We start from the raw sequence: 14,532 nt of genomic DNA, 5'->3' as shown, positions 1-14,532 counted from the left end.
TGCAAATGGCAAAAACATTTAAAAAGTCCCCCATTTAACATGGGATTTCGAAGAAAAGTACAGAATAAATAAAAGTACGTGGGCTCAGGCAGGACAAGTCACACGAAGGAATGACGGACGGTCAAGAATGATGACAGAGTTGCACCCCGGGAATGGAACACATCCACAGAGGAGACGATGAAATCGGTGTGCAGCTGCTGGGTGGACCGTGAAAGGTTTTGGGGAGGGCTGCTTCTTCCAGCAGTGGATCGACCGTGGCCAACGGTAAGGATAACGAATAAAAAACACAGCTCTTGAATGTCTCATGACCTTATTCATGCTGCCATTGTCAAGAGCCCGCTGATTTCTCTCTCGACTAAACATACCACGACGTTGACTCGAAGGAATAACTGCAGAACGGATTTTTTTTTGTTTAAGCGCGAACACAACTACCAGTCCCAGCAAAACAGCGGCATCGCTGCAAATTGCTTAACATCAAGGGAGCCCAACAATAATTATGAAGAAAAAAAAAAGAATATGCTTTATCCTTTCCAGCAAGAATACAGGAGATCTTGACTTAAAGCTTTCGTGACGGCAGGAATTAATATTCTTTGGGTCTTTCGGTAAAGTCACGTAGATGGTTTCAAAGAAAAACACAAAAAACTAACGTCGTTTCAATCACAACACAAGCGATCGTCATGTGTTGCGATTGAAACATCGTAGTTTTTTTGTTATTTTCTTTGAACCTATCTATGCGACTTTACCAAAAGATCCAAATAATATAAATACAGGAGATGTTAAGATCATAGGACCTCCTTTGCCAGTACCAAAATATGAGAATAGGTTCCCCTTTTTTCTGGCAACAAAACAGGTGGGGATGTTCAAACAGCAAACTGAAACCTTTCACAAGGAATCATGTCTGGATTAACCACAAAATTTGTGGTCAGAATGCAAAAAAAAAAACCACTGATAATATACATATGCATTGTCTTTGAAACGGATTGGTCTACACCAGAGACAGCTTTTTTTGGTTAATGCAGACATGATTCCTTGTAAAAGGTTTCAGTTTGGCGTTTTAACATCTCAACACCTGTTTTGTTGCCAGAAAAAAATGGGAAAACCTATTCATGAGATGTTAAGATGTTCAAACACCAAATATACGTCTATCACAAAGCATCAAAAGTCTGCATTAACGACACTTTAACCGCACAACATCTTAACACCTGCATATTTCTTGTCGGAAAGGGGTAAAAGCCTATTCTTTTCTGATCATCTTGATAGCGGCAAAAAGAGTCCGGTATAATAACGACGACGACAAAGTCTGTTGTTGTTGTTGTTGTTGTCGTTGGAGCCGAGCGGCCGCGAGCAACTCACCTCAATGAGGAAGAGGCTGACGGACGAGGTGGGGTAGCGGTGCACGTAGAGAGCGAGGCCGCACGCTGCCAGCAGCAGCAGCACCGCCAGCGAGAGGCTCGCCGCCAGCAGGACGCTGCTCATCGACGTCGCTCCGCGCACCGAACCTGCTCGCTCGCACGGCACGCCGCGGAGTCAGCGCCGATCGCAACACGCTCGCGCGTCAACCCCGCTGGCTGCTCGACGCTGTGCAGGCGAGCGATACTTTGACCGTACTTCACCACTCTGGTTCAGTGTGGGATGGTGGAAGGAGGTAGGGAGTAGGTTCGGGAGCAGGATTGGCTCGGAAGTCACTTGCCGCCGATATTAGCCTTGGCCGGGAATCAAACTCTGTTGGGCAAAGTTCGTCGTGCGGTAGCTCAAGAACCACTGGGCCACTGAATGCACCCAAAATCGGTGCAGATTGTGGCGTCTATAGTTGGTTTTTAAATGTACATCAAATGCCCACAGATACATCGGTAGTGAGCGATATCTAAAGAGGTCCTGCTAATGCCCCAATAACAACACCACACTGACCAGCGTGGTGAGGTATGGTTAAACAATCCCCATAAATAGACACTGGGTTGGAAGGCCTTAATCCAGCAGAGGATTGACAAAAAGGCATGTGAGATTTTATTACACTTTATTTTACCATCGGAACACACCAATTCTGGTCTCCGTGAGGATATTTTATTTTCACGCAATTGTCATTTTGGGTTAGACAGCAAAACGTCCACCGATCCCATAGGTGGACACTCCAGAGGGTGTGAATGTGCCGAAGTAGCTTTCAAAAGCGTATCTTGCAGCTCAGGCAAAGGTCTAATTATACAGTACCCTACACTTGGTGCTGCGCTTGCCAAAAATGAACCACAATACCTCGCCGATCTCATCGAGGAGCTTAAACCATCACTTGCGTGTTAAAGCGTATGGTTTATGAAGAGTTGCATTGCGGAATTATACATGATTGGAAGGCCAGCTGAAACATCAAGAATAATGTTTACCATAACCACAATCAAACTCCTTAGGAACAACTTGCAAAAATATTAACTGGATAATACTGGCATCAAGCGTGCGCTTTCCGCAAACATTTTCCAAAGGAAAATGCCAACCATAAGCCTGTCCTTAGTCCCTTCGTCCAAAGGAAATCACTAACGGTGTGTGGTGAGATAATAATAATTTAAAATACAATCATCTGACTCGGATAATTATATTTAGAAAATGTAATTGTAAACATAGACGATCCAATCCATTTGCATCTCAGAGCTCAAGGCGAGACTTGAGTCGCAAGCTACACAAGCATACTAAAACGGCGGCAAGATATTAAAACTAAGGCCCCACGGTGGCGAGATCTTAACTACCTCGTCTGGTCTAAAGGAGGTTGTGGGTTTGATCCAAATCCTGACACCTGCATATTCGGAGTTTGCATGTTGTCCCCGTGGTCACATGGATTTTTCTCTGGGTCCTCCGGTTTTTCCCTCTACATTTAGAATGAATGTGCATTTAGATAATTTGGCTGGTATAAATTTCCACGTGATAAGCCACTTTGTTGAGCTATAATTTGTGGCCAGGTCGCTTCTGAAACTAGTAACGAAATGGCATGTTTTGTTTACGTGACAAACCTTATTAATTGGCTGCGTCAGGCGATGGCGGGTTTAACGACACGTGGATATTGGGTCGCGAAAAGCCCACATGTTAAACCAAAATAAAACATTTTTTATTTAAAGCTTTCGTGACTGCAGTAATTCATATTCTTAGCTCTTTCGGTAAAGTCACGTTGAAGGGAAACAATAAAATATATATAAAACAATAAAAATTCTCACGACGTTTTGACCATAACACAAACGGTCGTCATCAGGTGTGAAAAGCAACGGAAATAAACATTTGAAAGAAGTGGCGGTTCGCATTTATTTATTTTTTAACGGTGTTTGTATTTATTTATTTAAAAAACGTTAGCGCCACGAGCAGCGATTTGACAGTTTGTTTAGAAGGACGAGTCCATCTATGTTCTGAAAAGAGGAGGGGGGAGACGAAAAATTAATGTATGCTGTTTCAAAGCCACCGTAAGCATGAACAATCAATTAAGACCTGAAATGGTTTATCAAATCCTTCCAATGATTGCTAAGCCAGAATCCATCTTCTCGGTTGAAATTGTCTCTGTGCTTGTATATGTGGATAGCCTCATGAACGAATCTCTCATGGTAGCCAGATGGCTTACAAAGAACCTCTATCTTGGAAAAGTCAATGTCATGTGAGCCTACTGAATTATAACAATGATCTGCCACGGCCGAGGTGTTGGTCCTACCGTGTTTAAGGTCTGCTTTGTGTTCACGAATGCGGTCCGAGACATGGCGTTTGGTTTCTCCAATGTAACTACTACCACAGAGGCAACTTAGTTTGTAGACGCCAGGGTACTGTATGTCCGGAATCGCATCTTTTACAGACGGAACCAGATCACGGATTTTATGTAATGTGTTGAAACGGACCTGGATCTTGTGTTTATTCAAGATTTTGGAGATCTTTTTTGTGATCCCCGCAATGTAGGGTAAAGTGATGGTTTTGATAAATAAATGCAAACCGCCACTTCTTTCAAATGTTTTTTGCCGTTGCTTTTCACACCTGATGATGACCGTTTGTGTTATGGTCCAAACGTTGTGAGAATTTTTTATTGTTTTATATATATCTTTTATTATTTTATTATTTCCCTTCAACGTGACTTTACCGAAAGAGCTAAGAATACAAAATAAAACAGTTTTTGTTACTTTAAAACGCTACCCAGTGCTCGCCAAACCTCAGGAGACTTACTTCTGTCACTCGATGTGGGCCTGGCAGCCAGCGGTGGCTTCTGGTCTTCCGAGCCTCGGCTTGCGAGCTCATCAGCAGGGCAACTCTCCGTGCTTGCCTGTGGACATGGACGATGCGTTCACCACGGCGCTTTTTGAAAGGCAAAATTTAGAGCGTGCCTTCACATACCGCACAAATGGAGAATCACATGCAACGTATAACATATATGATGCACCATTCAAATACGGAATTTGCCATGCACACCGCAGCCTTTCTGTGCAAGTACTGTGAGAAAGTGCATATTAAGGCCGGCATGATTTCTAAAGGAAATCTGTACACATTACAAAATTATAGCTTCAACACTAAGCGCACATAGACACCCAGCAGCATTAGTGAAAGCTCAGGGAGAAGAGACCATTCAAATCTTATCATATTAAGGTTAGCCCTACTATGCTAATAAAAGGTATTATTAGGGTTTCCATATTAAATTTTTTATGGTATAAGATTTCACAATATGAAGGTTATCGTGATATAAATTTTCCATAATCTTGTCATTGTCTTTTGCATTGGTTTACAGTTTGCTGTAGTATAGTTCTAGTATAAATTAAAATTATCCAAATGTTCCTTATTGCAGTTCACTGAAGATACATTTGTCACAAGTCTTATTATCATCGCAACTTTAAAAAATCGATAACGCTTACAATTACACAAATTATAAAATAAACTTTTACATTCATGACATCACAATTGCCATGCCATCAATTACATCAAAAGCACCAATTCAACTGACAACAGCAATTCGTGTCCAAAATATTTTCTCATGCGCATTTTCGTCGGGAAAATAAGTATCTTGGAAGAATTAAACGCACAGCCCTGCGGGCGGCCACGACGTGGCAGTACTGCGACATTTCGTACGATATACGACGCCCGATAACCGTATCGTTGTCGCGCGAGTTTGTTGCTCACTCTTGAGTGCAACGGCCAAGCTGCCAGATCTGGGCTGGTGCTCAGCCCAGATCTGGGTACCTCCCCCCCACCCCTTTTGGAAGAGCTTGACTTGTGGGATAAAGGAAGCTAATACTGTCATCGGGGTTCCAATGGGGTGCGCTATCCATAACCCCTACGTGGAAGGTGGGTTTGTGTTCATCCATGACCATTAACCGGCCCAGTAGAGGGCGCCCTTAACACAAAATAACCAATAGCGTAGCAGTGGTGACGAGGAAAAGATGGACAATACGCCTCCTTCTAATACCCGTCCGCTCCACACACAAAAGTAAATGTGTGTCTTTAAACACCTTCTAGGAGGGTCTAGAAAGGAAGCGTAGCCAAGGGGGAGCGAGGCTGCACTGGTGGGATAAAAGGGGGACCCCGGGTAGGACTCGGGCCGTTGTTGGAGTGGACTCCTGGAGCCTGTCAAGCCTTCGTCATCATCGACAACATCGTCTTACCGTCGTCTTCAGCGTTGTGGGTCAGGCAGCCTGTTGCTGCCCTGACCTTGTTTTAGAATTCCCTGTGCCTGCGAAGGCTATAGAGTGTATCTCTAGTCCGTCACTATACATATTTGAACACATTAATATTACATTTACCGGTTCTTCATCTCTATGGGACCATTTTGCCAGTATCGAATGATGAAAACATAATAAGCTTTGCCCTTTCGGGCAATAAAACAAGTGTTCAGATATTGAAACACCAATTAGATATCTATTGCAAGGCATCAAGTCTCCATTAACCACACATAATAATAGCCACACATACTTGCGGCAAAAACATGCAAACAAACATGCTCTGATAATGTATGCATTGTCGTTGAAACTGATTGGCCAACACTATAAAAGGGTAAAGCAGAGTTGTATTTTTTTCCATTAAATAGGTTCTTCACGTTACGAGGACTTTGTTTAACAGCGCAGGTTAATTCCCCATCGTACCTCTTGCCGACAACTTCCGTCGATCCATTCCTGCCGGTGGCGGTCAAATCCGCTGGAGCATCTGAAACAAAACGCGGAAAATGAGTAACAATCGAACACGGAAGCATGGGTGGGGCGGGGGGCAGGGAATTACTCAAGATCTTCATAGATGGCTGCACATTTTGCACTCAGGAGCTATTACGAGCGGCGAATGTTACGTGTTATAAGTTTGCTAAAAAAAAAGTGTTGAGGGGCACACCTTGGAGGAGGCACGGGAATGCATACAACTTGGGCACAGACTGAACGTTCATCAGGATTGTGAGGAGTGAAACAGGGGAGAAAAAAAAAGCAGGATGAAAAACATGTTTGCAAAGTTGAGGAATACACGGATCGAGGGACAGATGCAAGTCGGCTTTAACAGGGCACATCGAGGCTAAGTGAGATCAAAGTCAGCATATTTATTCATACTGCGGGAGAATTCCGATGAGCTACAAAGCTCTTTTTCACAGACGTCCAGTAGGGGCGGATCAGAGCGTTACAAGATGATGGCCAATGGGCGAGACTAGTGACAGAATGACAGTCCAAGCATTGGAACACACCCAAAAGTATGAGCACCACGAGGACATGGGCAGTGAGATAAATTCAATGCACACACGTGAGATGGTTTGTGGCTTTGCAGAGCCACGACGGATGGTTTTGGAAGAGAGAGGCCTTCAGCCAGTCGTGGGAATACCATGGGCACGTGATGATGATAAATAGTTTTTTGGACGATGAAAAAATAATAGGCATTAGCCTGTCCAGCAATAAAACAGTAAGTATTAAGATGATCAAACACTAAATAGACACCTTTTGCAAGGCATCAAATACTGCATTAACCACACATACTTGTGGTGAATCACACAAACAAAACGTTCCCTGATAATAATCTATGCATCGGTCTTTGCAACGGATTTGCCTACACCAGAGAGACAGCCGTCTTTATGGTTGTCTCAGTGTTAGACCAGAGAACACCAAAAGGCGAAAGCCTATTATTATTATTTTCTCATCGTCTTGATGCTGGCCAAAAAGGTCCCATAGAATAAATAGGAGCCTAAATAAATAAAAATAAACCTCTGGATGCTTCCACACCACCCGCAGTCGAATGCGATGTGGGCAGACAGGCAGCTGTCACACGTCTTGTACTGATTGCACGCTGTCAGGATCACAAGAAGAAGAAAAAAAACAGTTAGCTTACAGGAGTGAAGAACACCTCTTCCAAAACAGCCGGATAAATCGAGTAGCAAAATGGGAAGACGGGCAACCCCTTCACTGCTGTAAAGGCTGCAGGAAGGGGGGGGGGGGGTGCATATGGGGGAGCAAACTATAACACAGCAGAACACGACACGCAGCACACACGTGTGATGTCAACGTGCCGCGCACAAAAACGTTGAGGAAATGTTGCCACGATGTTTGGGAGGGTAAAAGCTCAGTATCATAATATTTATTTATAATGGAGCAATCCGATGAGCTATGAAGCTATTTTTTTGTTTCACGGATGTCCAGTAAGGGGGCAGGTCAGAGCGTTACAAGAAGAATAGAAAAAATATATACGTGACTGCAAGAGTACAGGAAAGGTAAACAAATCACTTTAACAATACATATACAAATGAAACTAAGTTACCGACACTGGAAAAAGGCCGACTTTGTTGTTTGCAGGCTGGCTTCAAAAACTGCAAGCTCCGCTGATAGCACACAACTGACAATGGCAGTTCTTTAAAGTGGGCACCATCAGAATCCATTCCATAGTTTATGTCTATGGGCAGGACAAATAATTTAATTAAATATACCATGGATGTCTTCGAGCAGATGTTTATAATACGGTCAAGTATTTACTGAGTGGAGACCATTTTACAGCCATGTCATGACCCATTTCTATGCACAAACAAACCATAACTTTAAAAGCCTGTTCTTAAAAACACATAGTACATCATGGAGCACAAATGACAGCTTTTCAAGTTCTTGAAGCTGAACTGGAGGGATTGTGTGGTTTCATTTGTCCACATTTTCCAATACACATCTTCAATTGTGTAACATCTCTAAAGTATTTCCATGTTTCACGTGCACACTTAAAAATTCCTGCTTACATTTCTGTAGGGTGCGCCTAATTAGCATCGCCAATTAAAAACCTAAGCACGCTATAGAAATCATGCGAATTATATTTTATGCGCACACACAGAAACACACAACACACCATACAACAGTACCCTGTTTTTACACTCTTCAATGATAACGTGCACGTAAGCCACCAAAAAGCTGGTACTGGTTTTCATATTTAAAAAAAAAAAACCCCAAACAAATGCAAGATGTCTCCGGAAAGCAGGCAGGCAATGTGGCTGGAACAGCAAATAATATTTTACAAATACCGCTCGACACAAATATGATATTACGACAAACCACACCGCGTTTTTAAAATGCAATGTGGTGGCCACGTCGTTCCGGCTGTTAAGCGTCTCCAGTACAGAGTGCCACGCTGTGGGGGAAAACAAGAGTAAGACGACCGCTGGGGAGAAACGGACCCCACAAATGGGCATGTGGAATTTCCACCAGTGGTTTGGGATGCCAGTGACCGCCCCCCCCCCCCCCCCTCCCATGATAATTTGATAACACTAACAATTTTTTTTTTGGTCCTGGGTAGTACGTGTTAGTTCCTAATTGCTTATGCCTCAAAAGTACAGAAAATGGCTATTATTCCTCACAAACTTTGCTTTTGTGACCAGGCCATTGATATTTTGAAATTTACCTATTTTCATTGAGAAAACAGGCGAATTTGTCTTTTCGTTCACAAAGTCAGAAAAAAACAACATATGAATAAAAATGTACATGTATTATACTAAAGAAATACAAACATGACTACAAAAGATGTAGACACCAAGGCGCACTACTACAGGCGGGACTTGCCAGAGCGGACCGAGTTCTCTGTGGGGAGGAACAACGTCAAGTGGGAGCCACTGGTGGACCCCCGGAAGGTGCTGATGCCACCATTGCACATCAAATTGGGCCTCATGAAACAATTTGTCAGAGCCGTAGTTAAGAAGTCGGCAGCCTTCAAGTACCTAAGCTGTCTGAGGCAAAGGTCAAAGCCGGGGTCTTCGTCGGACCACAGATAAAGAAGATCCTGGAGTAATCTAGATTTGGAGTGCAATGAATTCCCCAAGAAGCTCACTAGTAAGGAGAAAGCGGCTTGGAACAGCTTTGTCGCAGTGGTTCGTGGCTTCCTGGGCAATCACAAGGTCTAAAACTATGTGGAGCTGGTTGAGACTCTGGTGAAGAACTACGGCACAATGGACTGTAGGATATCCTGCAAAGTCCATATTCTTGATAAATTCAAGGAGAACATGGGAGCGTACTCGGAGGAGCAAGGCGAGCGCTTCTACCAGGATATACTGGACTTTGAACGCCGCTACCAAGGACAGTATAAAGAGAACATGATGGGAGACTACATTTTGGGGCCGATTCGTGAAAGTGATTTACAGTATAATCGTAAATCTCGAACGGCTCACTTTTAATTCTTTTGTAGTCATGTATGTATTACTTTAGTATAAATACACGTTAATTTTGATTCATGTTGTTTTTTCTGACTTTGTGAACGAAAAGACACAAATCCACCCGTTTTCCCATTGAAAATAGCTAAATTTCTAAATATCACTGTCCTGGTCACAAAAGCAAAGCTTGTGGGGAATAAGCCATTTTCTGTAGTTTTTAGGCATAAGCAACTTACTACCCAGGAACAAAAATTATGTTACGATGTAATTAGTAAAAAAAACAAAATCAGGAATAAAACAAATATGCAACCCTTTATCAACCGATTTTTAGATGAATGCATACCCACCCACAATGGGTGGCCATCCCAACTGCCAACAGTGCAACAATGAGAGAACATTCGACTCCATGTGTATGTTTAACTTCTTTCGCACAGTACGTAACCAACCGGTGCTATTTGAAGGTGTGGTGTGGGGGGACAAACGAAACACAAAAAGCAGTCCTAAAGAAATTAGTTTTAGATTCAAAAGTGCATAGCTCCAGTGGCTTCCTAATATCGGAAGAAAGATCGTTCCAGACGGCCGCAGAAGCGCATCTGAAAGCGCACGATGCGGTGACCGTCTTTGTTCGATGGCCAGCCAAAAGCCACTGCCATGACGACCGTAGTTGATGAGATGGTTTTTTGCCCCTTGAAGAAATAAGCGGGGTATTGTGGTAAGCAGTGTGTGTGTAATGAGCGAGACCTTATAACGTATGTGTTCAACAACCGCAAGCCAATGCAGCTCGGTGAGCACTGGACGGACTCGGTCAGACCTTGCAGTGGATGAGGGTGAAACCCACTCTACAATTATCTCGGGTTCACTGACGCCTTTTGAGATCGCTATATTATCAAACGGTTTGAGCCGGGCGATGGCGGTGGCGACGTGCGTGACCTGTAATCCAGCACCGTGGGAGGCGGCAGGGGGGTTGGTGGATCGCCGCACAACTGTTGTGAAACTTCCCTCACTCATCGGCGTTCAGGTGCCCTTACCCCGACTCGCCAGGCGAAGGTGATACAGCAAGTAATCATAATAATAAAAATGTATAATGCGCATTTTCATAATAGGATCCCAATGTGCAATCCATGAAAAGCAGAAAATAAAAACATAACCAAGGCAACTGACCAAAATAAAGAGGAAAGGCCACTTTAAAGAGATGGGTTTTCAAAGCAGAACGAAATATATCAACCGACTCCGATTGCCCGATCCCATAGCCTGGGTACCACGCTAACAAAATCCCGACCGCCAAAAGAGCACAACCTAGACTTGGGAGTGCTGAGCAGTTGGAGATCAGAAGATCAAGGACCTTGGTGGAATATATACATGTATAAGTTCCTGCCAGTAATGTGGGGCGAGCCCTTTTAAAGCCTTTTTGGTTAATAGCAGTCTCGTGTAAATGTCCTCTCTGGACAGGATAATGCATTGCCCCATTGCATTCGTTGATTTTGCTCTGGGTGCTTCGATTACACTGGTCTACAATTTTTTAGACGTCGTCTGCTTTAGAGATTAAATGTGCTGTTTATTATGGATTTTGATGTGCTGAATTCACATGACAATTTAAACTGATTGGTTACTGTTCAAGATATTTAAGTTTTTATATTTTACGTCTATGCATATTGTGAAGATAGCAGAGTTTATCATAAAGACCTAGGTCTTCTCGTGTGTTTATGGTTGCTTTACATGATAACATGTCACCTGTCCTGTCACCTGTCCTGTTCATCTAACACTTTAAAAATCAGCAAAAGGGTTACATAAATAAAATGTATTATGAAACAAAAAGGCATAAAACTATTATGTACAACGAGGGAAAAAAGTATTTGATCCCCTGCTGATTTTGTACGTTTGCCCACTGACAAAGAAATAATCAGTCGATAATTTTAATGGTAGGTTTATTTGAACAGTGAGAGACAGAATAACAAGAAAATCCAGAAAAACGCATGTCAATAATGTTATAAATTGATTTGCATTTTAATGAGGGAAATAAGTATTTGACCCCCTCTCAATCAGAAAGATTTCTGGCTCCCAGGTGTCTTTTATACAGGTAACGAGCTGAAATTAGGAGCACTCTTCAAGGAAGCGCTCCTAATCTCAGCTTGTTACCTGTATAAAAGACACCTGTCCACAGAAGCAATCAATCAGATTCTAAACTCTCCACCATGGCCAAGACCAAAGAGCTCTCCAAGGATGTTAGGGACAAGATTATAGACCTACACAAGGCTGGAATGGGCTACAAGACCATTGCCAAGCAGCTTGGTGAGAAGGTGACAACAGTTGGTGCGATTATTCGCAAATGGAAGAAACACAAAAGAACAGTCAATCTCCCTCGGCCTGGGGCTCCATGCAAGATCTCACCTCATGGAGTTGCAATGAACATGAGAACGGTGAGGAATCAGCCCAGAACTACACGGGAGGATCTTGTCAATGATCTCAAGGCAGCTGGGACCAGTTACCAAGAAAACAATTGGTAACACTGCGCCGTGAAGGACTGAAATCCTGCAGCGCCCGCAAGGTCCCCCTGCTCAAGAAAGCACATATACATGCCCATCTGAAGTTTGCCAATGAACATCTGAATGATTCAGAGGACAACTGGGTGAAAGTGTTGTGGTCAGATGAGACCAAAATGGAGCTCTTTGGCATCAACTCAACTCGCCGTGTTTGAAGGAGGAGGAATGCTGCCTACGACCCCAAGAACACCATCCCCACCGTCAAACATGGAGGTGGAAACATTATGCTTTGGGGGTGTTTTTTCTGCTAAGGGGACAGGACAACTTCACCGCATCAAAGGGACGATGGACGGGGCCATGCACCGTCAAATCTTGGGTGAGAACCTCCTTCCGTCAGCCAGGGCATTGAAAATGACAATGACCCAAAACACACGGCCAAGGCAACAAAGGAGTGGCTCAAGAAGAAGCACATTAAGGACCTGGAGTGGCCTAGCCAGTCTCCAGACCTTAAGCCCATAGAAAATCTGTGGAGGGAGCTGAAGGTTCAAGTTGCCAAATGTCAGCCTCGAAACCTTAATGACTTGGAAAAGATCTGCAAACAGGAGTGGGACAAAATCCCTCCTGAGATGTGTGCAAACCTGGTGGACAACTACAAGAAACGTCTGACCTCTGATTGCCAACAAGGATTTTGCCACCAAATACTAAGTCACGTTTTGCAGAGGTGTTTTGCAGAGGGGTCAAATACTTATTTCCCTCATTAAAATGCAAATCAATTTATAACATTTTAGACATGCGTTTTTCTGGATTTTGTTGTTGTTATTCTGTCTCACTGTTCAAATAAACCTACCATTAAAATTATAGACTGATCATTTCTTTGTCAGTGGGCAAACGTACAAAATCGGCAGGGGATCAAATATTTTTTTTCCCCTCACTGTATATATAGTTTCGTTTATAGTTTTTGGTCTGCCTGGGCCTTTCACGTGGCACCAAAGGCGGTACAAATGGGACACACACCCACAGCCAGCCGCTTCAGTGTCGCACCACAGAGGATTCGGGGAGTCTGCTACTGCACAGTCGCGTCAAAGAACATTCGCTTAATAAACTAACCCATCGCTGCCCAGTGCAATTTCCCGCCAGCTCAGAGCTGGTACCATTTGGCACATGCACGGAGAGAGGGAGTTGGGGTTCATGCAAAAGTGTCGAGCTAGTACACGCTCATCAGAAGGCCCTCAGATCACCATTTAGATGCCTACTTTAGCAGGAATGCTGGTAAGGAAAATAGTGACAATGGGAAATATTGTTAATTGTAGTAAAATTGACCATTTCTGCCAAAAATGGCTTTAATGTCCCGTAAAGTAGATGCAAATTGTGCCCATAGTGTATATACCGTATTTGAAACATGACTCAAAACATAGCAGACTTGGAGCACAAACATAAACCTCAACATAAGAGCTTTTCAGATTAGATTGCGTGGATATAAGTGCATTTAAACCCGCCACCACCCAACACAGCCAATTAGTAAGGTTTGTCAAAACATACAATCAGTTACTAGTTCAGCACACTGGTGTGTTGGAGAGTAAGCGATTTTAACGACAAACATTTACATCTACGCGATCCAACCCAAACAAAACCTCTATTATGGATAATGTTGGTTGCGAAAGCCTAACAAACATTAAAATCATCCTCGACATTGGAATGTTGTCGAAAGTACGGCCACATCTCTAAAAGCTCACTAAAATGGGGTCAGAAGAGACGGATCTTGCGAACAGATGTTGTGCAGTTGCTGTGCAAGCCTAGGTGCCCGAAGGCCAGGAACCAGAGCCATGAAAATTGGTAGAGTATTAACAGTGATAGCACCACACTGACATCTCCAGTTTTCTTAATTTCCTCAGACGAGGTTCGGAATTTCGGTTAAGCGCACACTGCCCTTTAATTATCCAATCGCATTTAAGACACTTGTAAAAAATAAGTGGGGGGGGGGGGGGGTAACACTATAGTTGAAACGTCCTACCATTCCAAAAGAGCGTTAGAAGCTATTCGATTGCCAACGACTCAATGAAATCCAATTTCATAGTTTCTTGGTAAAAAACGGAGCAATAAGTGCAACTGCTTTAACCTTTGAAAAACGGTGCGTAATTTAAACCATCTTTTGTCCTGTTATTTTGGAAACTGAACCACGAAAGGAATAAACGCACAAACCTTTCAAGTGTGATTACTGGATATGTGAGAAAAGACTTTATAGCCAATCAGATTCCTCCAGTATAAATAAATATTCGGATTCTCAAGTGAAATGGCCTTCATGCCGTTACGTATGCCACAAGGCACTCGTGTCTGTTCGCAGCCCTAAGCAAGTGGAAACAATTCATTGCTCGTGTTCAAGGCCTTGTGAGCACTTGTGCTACTTCATATTCAGGACCCAATTCAATCGATGCCTGGTCGTGGTCTTTAACATCTGCCAATTGTGTACCCCCCCCC

The 14,532-nt window shown here is 43.3% G+C and overlaps 1 protein-coding gene across 3 annotated transcripts in view; it reads right to left on the bottom strand.

Moving 5' to 3' along the window:
• LOC116943880 (plexin domain-containing protein 1-like) overlaps positions 1 to 14,532 on the bottom strand; it is a 49,339-nt gene that overhangs the window by 4,564 nt on the left and 30,243 nt on the right. For all 3 annotated transcript variants that reach the window (XM_076068131.1, XM_076068130.1, XM_032957185.2), the window contains 4 exons: positions 7,167 to 7,248; positions 6,078 to 6,138; positions 4,174 to 4,270; positions 1,354 to 1,499 (listed from right to left, as the gene is read on the bottom strand). In XM_076068131.1, coding sequence (XP_075924246.1) covers positions 1,354 to 1,499; positions 4,174 to 4,270; positions 6,078 to 6,138; positions 7,167 to 7,248 — 386 coding nt within the window. The remainder of the gene's footprint in view (positions 1 to 1,353; positions 1,500 to 4,173; positions 4,271 to 6,077; positions 6,139 to 7,166; positions 7,249 to 14,532) is intronic.

This window comes from Petromyzon marinus, chromosome 19 (genome assembly GCF_048934315.1).
Source record: "Petromyzon marinus isolate PM22_M1 ecotype Great Lakes invasive population chromosome 19, UKy_Petmar_22M1.pri1.0, whole genome shotgun sequence".
NCBI lineage: Eukaryota > Metazoa > Chordata > Hyperoartia > Petromyzontiformes > Petromyzontidae > Petromyzon > Petromyzon marinus.
Note: the sequence above shows the minus strand (reverse complement) of the source record. Positions and strands in the feature narration are given on the sequence as shown.